Raw genomic sequence first — 14,418 nt, 5'->3', positions numbered from 1 at the left:
TCATTTTTTTTGTTTGCAAATCTTTTGTTTTTAATTTTCTTTTTGAGGTTACTAATTATATTTTTTGGTAATAAATATTTGTTTTGGTCAAAAATATTTGTTTTGATTACAAATCTCTCTTTTTGGTTACAAATGTATTTTTGTCATATATGTGTTTTTGTTGCAAATATCTTTTTTTTTTAATAAATATTTGTTATTACAAATTGTCGTAACCAAAAAATAAAATAAAAAATACAACCAAAAATATTTTTTGTATGAATATATTTTTTGTAAATTTAAAATCGATTTCTTTGTTTGCAAATCTTTTGTTTGTAATTTTTGATTTTCCTTTTGAGGTTACAAATGATATTCTTTGGTAACACATATTTGTTTTGGTCACAAATATTTATTTTGGTTTCAAATGTACTTTTGTAATTTTTTTCTTGGTTACAAATGTAATTTTGGGGTAAAATATAATATAAATACATAATACAGATATAAATATTTAAAATCATTTTTTTTCTGTTTGCAAATCTTTTGTTTTTAATTTTCTTTTTGAGGTTACTAATTATATTTTTTGGTAATAAATATTTGTTTTGGTCACAAATATTTATTTTGATTACAAATCTCACTTTTTGGTTACAAATGTATTTTTTGTCATGTATTTGTTTTTGTTGCAAATATCTTTTTTTTTTGAATAAATATTTGTTATTACAAATTGTCGTAACCAAAAAAAAAAAAAAAAAATACAACCAAAAATATTTTTTGTATGAAAATATTTTTTGTAAATTTAAAATCGATTTCTTTGTTTGCAAATCTTTTGTTTGTAATTTTTGATTTTCCTTTTGAGGTTACAAATGATATTCTTTGGTAACACATATTTGTTTTGGTCACAAATATTTATTTTGGTTTCAAATGTACTTTTGTAATTTTTTTCTTGGTTACAAATGTAATTTTGGGGTAAAATATAATATAAATACATAATACAGATATACATATTTAAAATCATTTTTTTTCTGTTTGCAAATCTTTTGTTTTTAATTTTCTTTTTGAGGTTACTAATTATATTTTTTGGTAATAAATATTTGTTTTGGTCACAAATATTTATTTTGATTACAAATCTCACTTTTTGGTTACAAATGTATTTTTTGTCATGTATTTGTTTTTGTTGCAAATATCTTTTTTTTTTTTGAATAAATATTTGTTATTACAAATTGTCGTAACCCAAAAAAAAAAAAAAAAATACAACCAAAAATATTTTTTGTATGAAAATATTTTTTGTAAATTTAAAATCTATTTCTTTGTTTGCAATTCTTTTGTTTGTAATTTTTGATTTTCCTTTTGAGGTTACAAATGATATTCTTTGGTAACACATATTTGTTTTGGTCACAAATATTTATTTTGGTTTCAAATGTACTTTTGTAATTTTTTTCTTAGTTACAAATGTAATTTTGGGGTAAAATATAATATAAATACATAATACAGATATAAATATTTAAAATCATTTTTTTTCTGTTTGCAAATCTTTTGTTTTTAATTTTCTTTTTGAGGTTACTAATTATATTTTTTGGTAATAAATATTTGTTTTGGTCACAAATATTTATTTTGATTACAAATCTCTCTTTTTGGTTACAAATGTATTTTTTGTCATATATTTGTTTTTGTTGCAAATATCTTTTTTTTGAATAAATATTTGTTATTACAAATTGTCGTAACCAAAAAAAAAAAAAAAAATACAACCAAAAATATTTTTTGTATGAAAATATTTTTTGTAAATTTAAAATCTATTTCTTTGTTTGCAATTTTTTTGTTTGTAATTTTTAATTTTCCTTTTGAGGTTACAAATTATATTATTTGGTAACACATATTTGTTTTGGTCACAAATATTTATTTTGGCTACAAAATGTATTTTTGTAATTTTTTTCTTGGCTACAAATGTAATTTGTGGGCAAAATATAATAAAAATACATAATACAGATATAAATATTTGTTTTAGTTGCAAATATCTTTTTTTTTAAATGATTGTTTTGATTACAAATTGTCGTAACCCCCCAAAAAATTGTAACAACAACGACAACAACAAAAAATGTACAACCAAAATGTTTTCTGTGTGAAAATATTTTTTATAAATTTCAAATACATTTTTTTGTTTTCAAATCTTTTTTTGTTTAGTTGCATAACTTGACGGTGATCCTTAAGGACTATTAGCATTAAAAATAAAAATCTAATAATAATCAAAAATCTACTTTTTCTGTATATTTTGCTGTATTTCTCAACAATTTTGCAGTTTTTTTTTAAATAACAAGCAGCAGGCAGTTTTGTGCGCTTTAAAAACGTACAAAGCGAATGATGACATCATCAAATAACACAATGTTCTTAATAGGTGACTAAGATGAATTTTTAAAATAGTTTAAGTTCATTAAAAAGTTTTTTTAGCTGCCATTTAGAGTCATTTTAGTCAGAGGAGGACAAAAAGGTGCTTGTGTGCGTCATCGACAGTGGGCGTGGTTTAAACAGGGGGCGCGGCTTGTGTCGCCGTGGGCGTGGCTTACGAAGCAAAGGTCGTGTGTGATGCGGGCGAGTTCGGAGCATTTGGTCGGAAGGTGAGCCAGAACTCACCTGTCGGGAAGTTTGACTTCGACTTTTCCTTTTCTCCATCTTTGTTTGATCCAACATGGCGGAGACGCTTTTACACAACAACCTCCAGGACGCGCGAAGAGACGGAAACCATTTCAGAAAGGTGACTTTTTTTTTTTTTTTCCCTCTCTTTCTGCCATTTCAATCACGTCCGTGTTTCCTCGCGTCTTGACGACGTCAAGCTCAGCTGCTCGCTCGTTTGTTTGCAAACAATCAATGAAGTCGACTTTTGTTGATGTTTATGTCCAAAATAATCGCTTTAGTGAGACTTTACATGACACTTGCTGCGTTCAGGGACCGTCATCGTCCAGTTGCTCCAACTCCAGCTACAAACATTAGCTTGTGTTCGTAGTTGTCTTATTAAATAACACAATCTGTATTTTGTGTGTGTGTGTGTGTGTGTGTGTGTGTGTGTGTGTGTGTGTGTGTGTGTGTGTTTGTCAACAATCAGTGTAGTTGACTTGGTTTACGTTGAATAAAAACAAATTGTGAGGCTGCCCTTACTATATATGTGACGTGGTGCGTTCAGGGACCATCATCGTCCAGTTGCTCCAACTCCAGCTAAAAACATTAGCTTGTGTTCGTAGTTGTCTTATTAAATAACACAAGTTGTAGTGTGTTTGTGTGTGTGTGTGTGTGTGTCAACAATCAATGTAGTTGACTTGATTTACGTTGAATAAAAACAAATTGTGAGGCTGCCCTTACTATATATGTGACGTGGTGCGTTCAGGGACCATCCTCGTCCAGTTGCTCCAGCTACAAACATTAGCTTGTGTTCGTAGTTGTCTTATTAAATAACACAATCTGTATTTTGTGTGTGTGTGTGTTTGTCAACAATCAGCGTAGTTGACTTGATTTACGTTGAATAAAAACAAATTGTGAGGCCGCCCTTACTATATATGTGACGTGGTGCGTTCAGGGACCATCCTCGTCCAGTTGCTCCAGCTACAAACATTAGCTTGTGTTCGTAGTTGTCTTATTAAATAACACAATCTGTATTTTGTGTGTGTGTGTGTTTGTCAACAATCAGTGTAGTTGACTTGGTTTACGTTGAATAAAAACAAATTGTGAGGCTGCCCTTACTATATATGTGACGTGGTGCGTTCAGGGACCATCATCGTCCAGTTGCTCCAACTCCAGCTAAAAACATTAGCTTGTGTTCGTAGTTGTCTTATTAAATAACACAAGTTGTAGTGTGTTTGTGTGTGTGTGTGTGTCAACAATCAATGTAGTTGACTTGATTTACGTTGAATAAAAACAAATTGTGAGGCTGCCCTTACTATATATGTGACGTGGTGCGTTCAGGGACCATCCTCGTCCAGTTGCTCCAACTGCAGCTAAAAACATTAGCTTGTGTTCGTAGTTGTCTTATTAAATAACACAATCTGTATTTTGTGTGTGTGTGTGTTTGTCAACAATCAGTGTAGTTGACTTGATTTACGTTGAATAAAAACAAATTGTGAGGCCGCCCTTACTATATATGTGACGTGGTGCGTTCAGGGACCATCCTCGTCCAGTTGCTCCAGCTACAAACATTAGCTTGTGTTTGTAGTTGTCTTATTAAATAACACAATCTGTATTGTGTGTGTGTGTGTTTGTCAACAATCAATGTAGTTGACTTGGTTTACGTTGAATAAAAACAAATTGTGAGGCTGCCCTTACTATATATGTGACGTGGTGCGTTCAGGGACCATCATCGTCCAGTTGCTCCAACTCCAGCTACAAACATTAGCTTGTGTTCGTAGTTGTCTTATTAAATAACACAAGTTGTAGTGTGTGTGTGTGTGTGTGCGTGTGTGTGTGTCAGTGTGTGTGTTTTTCTTGCACCAGCTGATAGGAGTGTTTTACTTTTATCTGATATCCAAGGGATGTGTGTCGTGATTCACAGGAAACGGGAAGTGCATTGAAATTCCATTTCTAGCTGTGTGGGGACCATTTTTCTAGAATATTAGTGTGTGTTTCACAGACTGTTCTTCTAGAATATTAGTGTGTGTTTCACTGACTGTTCTTCTAGAATATTAGTGTGTGTTTCACTGACTGTTCTTCTAGAATATTAGTGTGTGTTTCACTGACTGTTCTTCTAGAATATTAGTGTGTTTCACTGACTGTTCTTCTAGAATATTAGTGTGTGTTTCACTGACTGTTCTTCTAGAATATTAGTGTGTGTTTCACTGACTGTTCTTCTAGAATATTAGTGTGTGTTTCACTGATTGTTCTTCTAGAATATTAGTGTGTGTTTCATAGACTGTTCTTCTAGAATATTAGTGTGTGTTTCACTGACTGATCTTCTAGAATATTAGTGTGTGTTTCACTGACTCTTCTAGAACATTAGTGTGTGTTTGACTGACAGTTTTTCTAGAACATTAGTGTGTTTGACTGACAGTTTTTCTAGAACATTAGTGTGTGTATCACTGACTATTCTTCTAAAATATTAGTGTGTGTTTCACTGACAGTTATTTTATAATATTAATGTGTGTTTCACTGACTGTTCTTTTAGAATATTAGTGTGTCTCACTGACTGTTCTTCTAGAATATTAGTGTGTTTCACTGACTGTTTTTTCTAGAATATTAGTGTGTGTTTCACTGACTGTTCTTCTAGAATATTAGTGTGTGTTTCATTGACTGTTCTTCTAGAATATTGTGTGTTTCACTGACTGTTTTTCTAGAATACTAGTGTGTGTTTCACTGACTGTTTTTTCTAGAATATTAGTGTGTGTTTCACTGACTGTTCTTCTAGAACATTGTGTGTTTCACTGACTGTTCTTCTAGAATAGTAGTGTGTGTTTCACTGACTGTTCTTCTAGAATAGTAGTGTGTGTTTCACTGACTGTTCTTCTAGAATATTAGTGTGTGTTTCACTGACTGTTCTTCTAGAATATTAGTGTGTGTTTCACTGACTGTTCTTCTAGAATATTAGTGTGTGTTTCACGGACTGTTCTTCTAGAATATTAGTGTGTGTTTCACTGACTGTTCTTCTAGAATATTAGTGTGTGTTTCACTGACTGTTCTTCTAGAATATTAGTGTGTGTTTCACTGACTGTTCTTCTAGAATATTAGTGTGTGTTTCACTGACTGTTCTTCTAGAATATTAGTGTGTGTTTCACTGACTGTTCTTCTAGAATATTAGTGTGTGTTTCACTGACTGTTCTTCTAGAATATTAGTGTGTGTTTCACTGACTGTTCTTCTAGAATGTTAGTGTCACACCTGTCAGACTAACACCCGCAAAACTCATCCCTGAAACGAGCAAAGCTATCTTTATTCTTCCAACCTGCTGCTCTTCATCTACTATTGTGATGCTCCTTTTAGCTCAGTGTGACCTATGACCTCACCTGATAAGATGACTCTGGGTTTCATTCAGAACTTCCAAAGTATTTCTGGCTGCTGGATGACTCAAGCAGGTCCAACCCTTTTTCTTCAAAGAAGCAATGACTCACACACTTGCGTACGGGACACTTCATTAGGTACACGCGTCATGCTCATATCGTGCTTGGTGACAAGAGAGAGTACGAGTACACTAAGTACTAACATTACTTTACACTAATGCATTCCAGCATTTCTCCTGCATAAAAGCAGGATTGTTCGGGCTCAGGTGTGTTTTTTTTGCAATCTTTATTGTTGCTAAAGGAAGTCGTTGTTTGGCTTTACATGGCCGTCATTCAAGCTGTTTGGGTTGGTTTTCTCTTTTTTTAAATTTATTATTTATTTTTGTTTCAGTTCAATGTTTCCTCATCATATTTGTACCTATTTTTTTCCAATCATATTTTATTTATTTATTTTGTACATATTTGTTATATTTATACATAGTTATTGATATATTTTTATTTATGTTTCAATTGCATTGAATCAACTTGTGATTTAATGATGTTGTTAATGTTTTAAGTGTTCATTGTATTTTTACTTAACCTCAAAAAGTTACAGGATTTCAGCAACATTTGAAAAACAAAATGATGTTTCGACATTTTACAGGTTTTATAGCACACATAACTTAACAGTAGACACGAGAAGCACATACTTGGAGCTCATTATTGTCCAATTAACACACTCCTCTAATTCATTATAACTAATGATATCAATGATTAATTATAATTGCAGAAAGAAACCACACCAAAGGCTTCCTTATTGTCAGCTCACATTCTCCGTGTATGTTTTACACTTGAAAACATTTAGCCTCGCACGTTAAGAGCATTTATGAACTGTTGCAAGCCATCCATAGCGCTCATTTTATTGCTAAATGAGAGACTACAATATTAGTGTGTTTCACTAACTGTTCTTCTAGAATATTAGTGTGTGTTTCACTGACTGTTCTTCTAGATTATTAGTGTGTTTCACTAACTGTTCTTCTAGAATATTAGTGTGTTTCACTAACTGTTCTTCTAGAATATTAGTGTGTGTTTCACTGACTGTTCTTCTAGAATATTAGTGTGTGTTTCACTAACTGTTCTTCGAGAATATTAGTGTGTGTTTCACTGACTGTTGTTCTAGAATATTAGTGTGTGTTTCACTGACTGTTCTTCTAGAACATTAGTGTGTGTTTCACTGACTCTTCTAGAACATTAGTGTGTGTTTGACTGACAGTTTTTCTAGAACATTAGTGTGTGTATCACTGACTATTCTTCTAGAATATTAGTGTGTGTTTCACTGACAGTTATTTTATAATATTAATGTGTGTTTCACTGACTGTTCTTCTAGAATATTAGTGTGTCTCACTGACTGTTCTTCTAGAATATTAGCGTGTGTCTCACCGACTGTTCTTCTAGAATATTAGTGTGTGTTTCACTGACTGTTCTTCTAGAATATTAGTGTGTCTCACTGACTGTTCTTCTAGAATATTAGCGTGTGTCTCACCGACTGTTCTTCTAGAATATTAGTGTGTGTTTCACTGACTGTTCTTCTAGAATATTAGTGTGTGTCTCACTGACTGTTCTTCTAGAATATTAGTGTGTTTCACTAACTGTTCTTCTAGAATATTAGGGTATGTTTCACTGACTGTTCTTCTAGAATATTAGTGTATGTTTCACTGACTGTTCTTCTAGAATATTAGTGTGTGTTTCACTAACTGTTCTTCGAGAATATTAGTGTGTGTTTCACTGACTGTTGTTCTAGAATATTAGTGTGTGTTTCACTGACTGTTCTTCTAGAACATTAGTGTGTGTTTCACTGACTCTTCTAGAACATTAGTGTGTGTTTGACTGACAGTTTTTCTAGAACATTAGTGTGTGTATCACTGACTATTCTTCTAGAATATTAGTGTGTGTTTCACTGACAGTTATTTTATAATATTAATGTGTGTTTCACTGACTGTTCTTCTAGAATATTAGTGTGTCTCACTGACTGTTCTTCTAGAATATTAGCGTGTGTCTCACCGACTGTTCTTCTAGAATATTAGTGTGTGTTTCACTGACTGTTCTTCTAGAATATTAGTGTGTCTCACTGACTGTTCTTCTAGAATATTAGCGTGTGTCTCACCGACTGTTCTTCTAGAATATTAGTGTGTGTTTCACTGACAGTTCTTCTAGAATATTAGTGTGTGTCTCACTGACTGTTCTTCTAGAATATTAGTGTGTTTCACTAACTGTTCTTCTAGAATATTAGGGTATGTTTCACTGACTGTTCTTCTAGAATATTAGTGTATGTTTCACTGACTGTTCTTCTAGAATATTAGTGTGTGTTTCACTAACTGTTCTTCGAGAATGTTAGTGTGTGTTTCACTGACTGTTCTAGAATATTAGTGTGTGTTTCACTGACTGTTCTTCTAGAACATTAGTGTGTGTTTCACTGACTCTTCTAGAACATTAGTGTGTGTTTGACTGACAGTTTTTCTAGAACATTAGTGTGTGTATCACTGACTATTCTTCTAGAATATTAGTGTGTGTTTCACTGACAGTTATTTTATAATATTAATGTGTGTTTCACTGACTGTTCTTCTAGAATATTAGTGTGTCTCACTGACTGTTCTTCTAGAATATTAGCGTGTGTCTCACCGACTGTTCTTCTAGAATATTAGTGTGTGTTTCACTGACTGTTCTTCTAGAATATTAGTGTGTCTCACTGACTGTTCTTCTAGAATATTAGCGTGTGTCTCAGCGACTGTTCTTCTAGAATATTAGTGTGTGTTTCACTGACTGTTCTTCTAGAATATTAGTGTGTGTTTACTGACTGTTCTCCTAGAAAATTAGTGTGTGTCATTGACTGTTCTTCTAGAATATTAGTGTGTTTCACTGACTGTTCTCCTAGAAAATTAGTGTGTGTCTCATTGACTGTTCTTCTAGAATATTAGTGTGTGTTTCACTGACTGTTCTTCTACAAAATTAGTGTGTGTTTCACTGACTGTTCTTCTAGAATATTATTGTGTGTCTCATTGACTGTTCTTCTAGAATATTAGTGTGTGTTTCACTGACGATGAAATATTATCATTATACTTCAACATCTCTAACAATGAAAATATGTTATTAATTGTCTATGAATGAATAACTATATGAAAATAAACTAGGAAGTGAATGTTTTTTTACTAGATTACCCAGAAGGCTCAGCGCTGTAGACGGGAACAGGAAGTAGGTCTGAGCTACAATTGCGTGTTTTGATCACTAAATAGTTGAAGTATTGTTGTTGTTGTTGCTGCTTCGTCTGCAGAAGAAAACAAAGATAAGTCACTTTTGGTCAGCTTGAATTCTTCTGATGGCAGCGTGTCAGAGAAAAAGAAAGTGAAGGGGCGGGTGTTGTTGTCACAGGCCATCATGTTGTGTTGCTTCATCCCGATAAATCCTTTTGTGTGTGTCCACCCACTCTGTCCCCCTGGGAACGCTGTCCGGATGCGAGCTTCCTGTGTGCGCCGCAGCCTCTCAGCCTGGCACACACGCTTTTATGCCACCCGCTTTTCTTTGACTCCGCTGTGCCGACACAAAACTATTGTTCTCCCGGTGCATGTGCCCGTTGACACAACAACAACACGGCAAAAAACGGGATTCTTGTGCTTTTTCGCACGCCAGCAGCATTTTGCAGCAGTTGGCGAGGTGGCGCGCACGCCAGGCCAGCAGGTGGCGATGTCACGTTGTAAAGAAACACCACATGGATGCACTCTGGCTGCCGCGGTAGTGCCGTGGTAGCTTAGCAGCGAACTTGCTCAGTGACGTTCCCCTCCAGTCCCGTAGGGGGCAATAGAGCTTGTCCCTTTGCCACTTTGTCCAGCCCAGACAGTCGACGCTTCATCGTAGCCTAGCAACACCACTCCCATCCTCTAGATGGCAGCATCGCTTGTTACTTTAGAAAAACGCTGAACTAGAAGTTGGATTAGCTAGGTTACGTCTGACTTGTTTAGATGATATTAGATTAGATTATATTAGATTCAATTGATGGATATGTTAAGGTTAGGTGAGGTTAGTTTAGATTAGATATGATGGAAGGATAGATTAGTTTAGATAGGATAGATTAAATGAATGGATATTTTAAAATTAGATTAGATAGGATAAGAAAGAAATACACTCTATACATTGCTAATGTGGTAAATGACTATTCTAGCTGCAAATGTCTGCTTTTTGGTGCAATATCTACATAGGTGTCTAGAGGCCCATTTCCAGCAACTATCACTCCAGTGTTCTAATGGTACAATGTGTTTGCTCATTGGCTCAGAAGGCAAATTGATGATTAGAAAACCCTTGTGCAATCATGTTCACACATCTGAAAACACTTTAGCTCGTTACAGAAGCTACAAAACTGACCTTCCTTTGAGCAGGTTGAGTTTCTGGAGCATCACATTTGTGGGGTCAATTAAACGCTCAAAATGGCCAGAAAAAGAGAACTTTCATCTGAAACTCGACAGTCTATTCTTGTTCTTAGAAATGAAGGCTATTCCACTAAATGGTTTGGGTGACCTCAAACTTTTGAACAGTAGTGTGTATGTATATATATATATATATATATATATATATATATATATATATATATATATATATATATATATATATATATATATATATATATATATATATATATATATATATATATATACGTATATACAGACTGAAATGTGTGATTGGTGTAAAAGTGGTTAGTCGGGTTAAAAAACAACATGTTGGTCAAACATTAAAGCCAAGCTGCTCTTTGCTCTCACACGTTCTCACTGATTGACCAACTTCAGTGTCCTCCTGCTGGTTCTCTTCTCTTCTTCTCCTCTCCTACTCCTGCCTGTTCTCTTCTCTTCTTCTCCTCTCCTACTCCTGCCTGTTCTCTTCTCTTCTTCTCCTCTCCTACTCCTGCCGGTTCTCTTCTCTTCTTCTCCTCTCCTACTCCTGCCTGTTCTCTTCTCTTCTTCTCCTCTCCTACTCCTGCCTGTTCTCTTCTCTTCTTCTCCTCTCCTACTCCTGCCTGTTCTCTTCTCTTCTTCTCCTCTCCTACTCCTGCCTGTTCTCTTCTCTTCTTCTCCTCTCCTACTCCTGCCTGTTCTCTTCTTCTCCTCTCCTACTCCTGCCTGTTCTCTTCTCTTCTTCTCCTCTCCTACTCCTGCCTGTTCTCTTCTCTTCTTCTCCTCTCCTACTCCTGCCGTTTCTCTTCTCTTCTTCTCCTCTCCTACTCCTTCTTCATCTCTCCTCCTCCTTCTTCTCCTCTCCTACTCCTTCTTCATCTCTCCTCCTCCTTCTTCTCCTCTCCTACTCCTGCTTCTCCTCTCAGATGGAAAGATGGCACCACAAAACAGCCAAATCCTCAGTTTTTCTCATCCCAGGCGGTGGGCGGCTGACGTAGTTGCTGGCCCTCAGAAGCACACACACACACACACACACACACACACACACACACACACACACACACACACACACACACACACACACACACACACACACACACACACACACACACACACACAGTAATTGACAACATGTGTGTGTGCTTGCTACACACAGTAGAAGCAAAACACACTTTTTTTGTGTGTGTTAATTTGTGTGGGAAATGAAGCAGCAGTTTGCTTGGTGCTGCTGGTTCTGTCTTTCATAACTGGGTCGGGGTGAGTCCAGAACGCAGAGTCATTCACACGCTTTGTGCTTGCCACCAATTCTTTGGGAGAAAGTATGCACTTTGGGAGCGTGCCAGTAGGGGGCTTGTAGTATGACCTCATTATGACGTCACGATTCTGACGGTTCTCACCTCGTTAGAAGACCGTGATGTCACGGTTCTGACCTCGTTAGAAGATAGTGATGTCACGGTTCTGACCTCGTTAGAAGATAGTGATGTCACGGTTCTGACCTCGTTAGAAGACCGTGATGTCACGGTTCTGACCTCGTTAGAAGACCGTGATGTCACGGTTCTGACCTCGTTAGAAGATAGTGATGTCACGGTTCTGACCTCGTTAGAAGATAGTGATGTCACGGTTCTGACCTCGTTAGAAGACCGTGATGTCACGGTTCTGACCTCGTTAGAAGACCGTGATGTCACGGTTCTGACCTCGTTAGAAGATAGTGATGTCACGGTTCTGACCTCGTTAGAAGACCGTGATGTCACGGTTCTGAGCTCGTTAGAAGACCGTGATGTCACGGTTCTGACCTCGTTAGAAGACCGTGATGTCACGGTTCTGAGCTCGTTAGAAGACCGTGATGTCACCGTTCTGACCTCGTTAGAAGACCGTGATGTCACCGTTCTGACCTCGTTAGAAGACCGTGATGTCACGGTTCTGACCTCGTTAGAAGACCGTGATGTCACGGTTCCAACATCACTGACCACTCCATCCCCAAATAAGTTGTGTTCGTGATGCGTTCACTGACCCGTCCCTCCCCAAATAAGTTGTGTCCGTGCTGCGTTCACTGACTACTCCCTCCCCAAATAAGTTGTGTTCGTGATGCGTTCACTGACCCGTCCCTCCCGCAATAAGTTGTGTTCATGATGCATTTACTGACCCATCCTCCCTAAATAAGTTGTGTTCATGATGCATTTACTGACTTGTCCTCCCTAAATAAGTTGTGTTCGTGATGCGTTCACTGACCCGTCCCTCCCGCAATAAGTTGTGTTCGTGATGAGTTCACTGACCACTCCCTCCCCAGATAAGTTGTTTGTGATGCGTTCACTGACCACTCCCTCCCTAAATAAGTTGTCCATGATGCGTTCACTGACCCGTCTTTCCCTAAATAAGTTGTTTGTGATGCGTTCACTGACCCGTAGCTCCCTAAATAAGTTGTGTTCGTGATGCGTTCACTGACCACTCCCTTCCTAAATAAATTGTGTTTGTGATGCGTTCACTGACCACTCCCTCCCCAGATAAATTGTGTACATGATGCGTTTACTGACCACTCCCTCCCTAAATAAGTTGTGTCCATGATGTGTTCACTGACCCTTCCTTCCCTAAATAAGTTGTGCTCGTGATGCGTTCACCGACCCATCCTTCCCTAAATTTTTTGTGTTCGTGATGCGTTCACTGACCACTCCCTCCCAAAAAGTTGTTTGTGATGCGTTCACTGACCCGTCGCTCCCTAAATAAGTTGTGTTCGTGATGTGTTCACTGACCACTCCCTTCCTAAATAAGTTGTGTTTGTGATGCGTTCACTGACCACTCCCTTCCCAGATAAATTGTGTACATGATGCGTTCACTGGCCACTCCCTCCCTAAATAAGTTGTGTCCATGATGCGTTCACTGACCCATCTTTCCCTAAATAAGTTGTGTTTGTGATGCGTTCACTGACCCGTCCCTCCCTAAATAAGTTGTGTCCATGATGCGTTCACTGACCCATCTTTCCCTAAATAAGTTGTGTTCGTGATGCGTTCACTGACCCGTCTTTCCCTAAATAAGTTGTGTTCGTGATGTGTTCACTGACCCGTCTTTCCCTAAATAAGTTGTGTTCGTGATGCGTTCACTGACCCGTAGCTCCCTAAATAAGTTGTGTTCGTGATGCGTTCACTGACCACAGCCTTCCTAAATAAATTGTGTTTGTGATGCGTTCACTGACCACTCCCTCCCTTAATAAGTTGTCCATGATGCGTTCACTGACCCGTCTTTCCCTAAATAAGTTGTGTTCGTGATGCGTTCACTGACCCGTAGCTCCCTAAATAAGTTGTGTTCGTGATGCGTTCACTGACCACTCCCTTCCTAAATAAATTGTGTTTGTGATGCGTTCACTGACCACTCCCTCCCTAAATAAGTTGTGTTCATGATGCGTTCACTGACCACCCCCTCCCTAAATAAGTTGTGTCCGTGATGCGTTCACTGACCCGTCTTTCCCTAAATAAGTTGTGTTCGTGATGCGTTCACTGACCCGTAGCTCCCTAAATAAGTTGTGTTCGTGATGCGTTCACTGACCACTCCTTTCCTAAATAAATTGTGTTTGTGATGCGTTCACTGACCACTCCCTCCCCAGATAAATTGTGTACATGATGCGTTCACTGACCACTCCCTCCCCAGATAAATTGTGTACATGATGCGTTTACTGACCACTCCCTCCCCAGATCAATTGTTTACATGATGCGTTCACTGACCACTCCCTCCCTAAATAAGTTGTGTTCGTGATGCGTTCAGCGACCCCGTCCCTCCCTAAATAAGTCGTGTTCGTGATGCGTTCACTGACCACTCCCTCCCAAAAAAGTTGTTTGTGATGCGTTCACTGACCCATCTCTCCCTAAATATGTTGTGTTCATGATGCGTTCACTGACCACTCCCTCCCTAAATACGTTGTGTCCATGATGCATTGACTGACCACTCCCTCCCCAGATAAGTTGTGTACATGATGCGTTCACTGACCACTCCCTCCCTAAATAAGTTGTGTTCGTGATGCGTTCACCGACCTGTCCTTCCCTAAATTTGTTGTGTTCGTGATGCGTTCACTGAC

At 37.3% G+C, this 14,418-nt stretch overlaps 1 protein-coding gene across 2 annotated transcripts in view; it reads left to right on the top strand.

Moving 5' to 3' along the window:
• The first annotated feature begins 2,559 nt into the window (after window positions 1-2,559).
• Window positions 2,560-14,418, top strand: part of LOC133629952 (rhophilin-2-like) — a 76,233-nt gene continuing 64,374 nt past the window's right edge. For both annotated transcript variants that reach the window (XM_062021113.1, XM_062021106.1), the window contains exon 1: window positions 2,560-2,719. In XM_062021113.1, coding sequence (XP_061877097.1) covers window positions 2,654-2,719 — 66 coding nt within the window. In that variant the 5' untranslated portion in view covers window positions 2,560-2,653. The remainder of the gene's footprint in view (window positions 2,720-14,418) is intronic.

Source organism: Entelurus aequoreus, linkage group LG02 (genome assembly GCF_033978785.1).
Source record: "Entelurus aequoreus isolate RoL-2023_Sb linkage group LG02, RoL_Eaeq_v1.1, whole genome shotgun sequence".
NCBI lineage: Eukaryota > Metazoa > Chordata > Actinopteri > Syngnathiformes > Syngnathidae > Entelurus > Entelurus aequoreus.
This window is presented reverse-complemented; position numbering and strand designations above follow the sequence as displayed.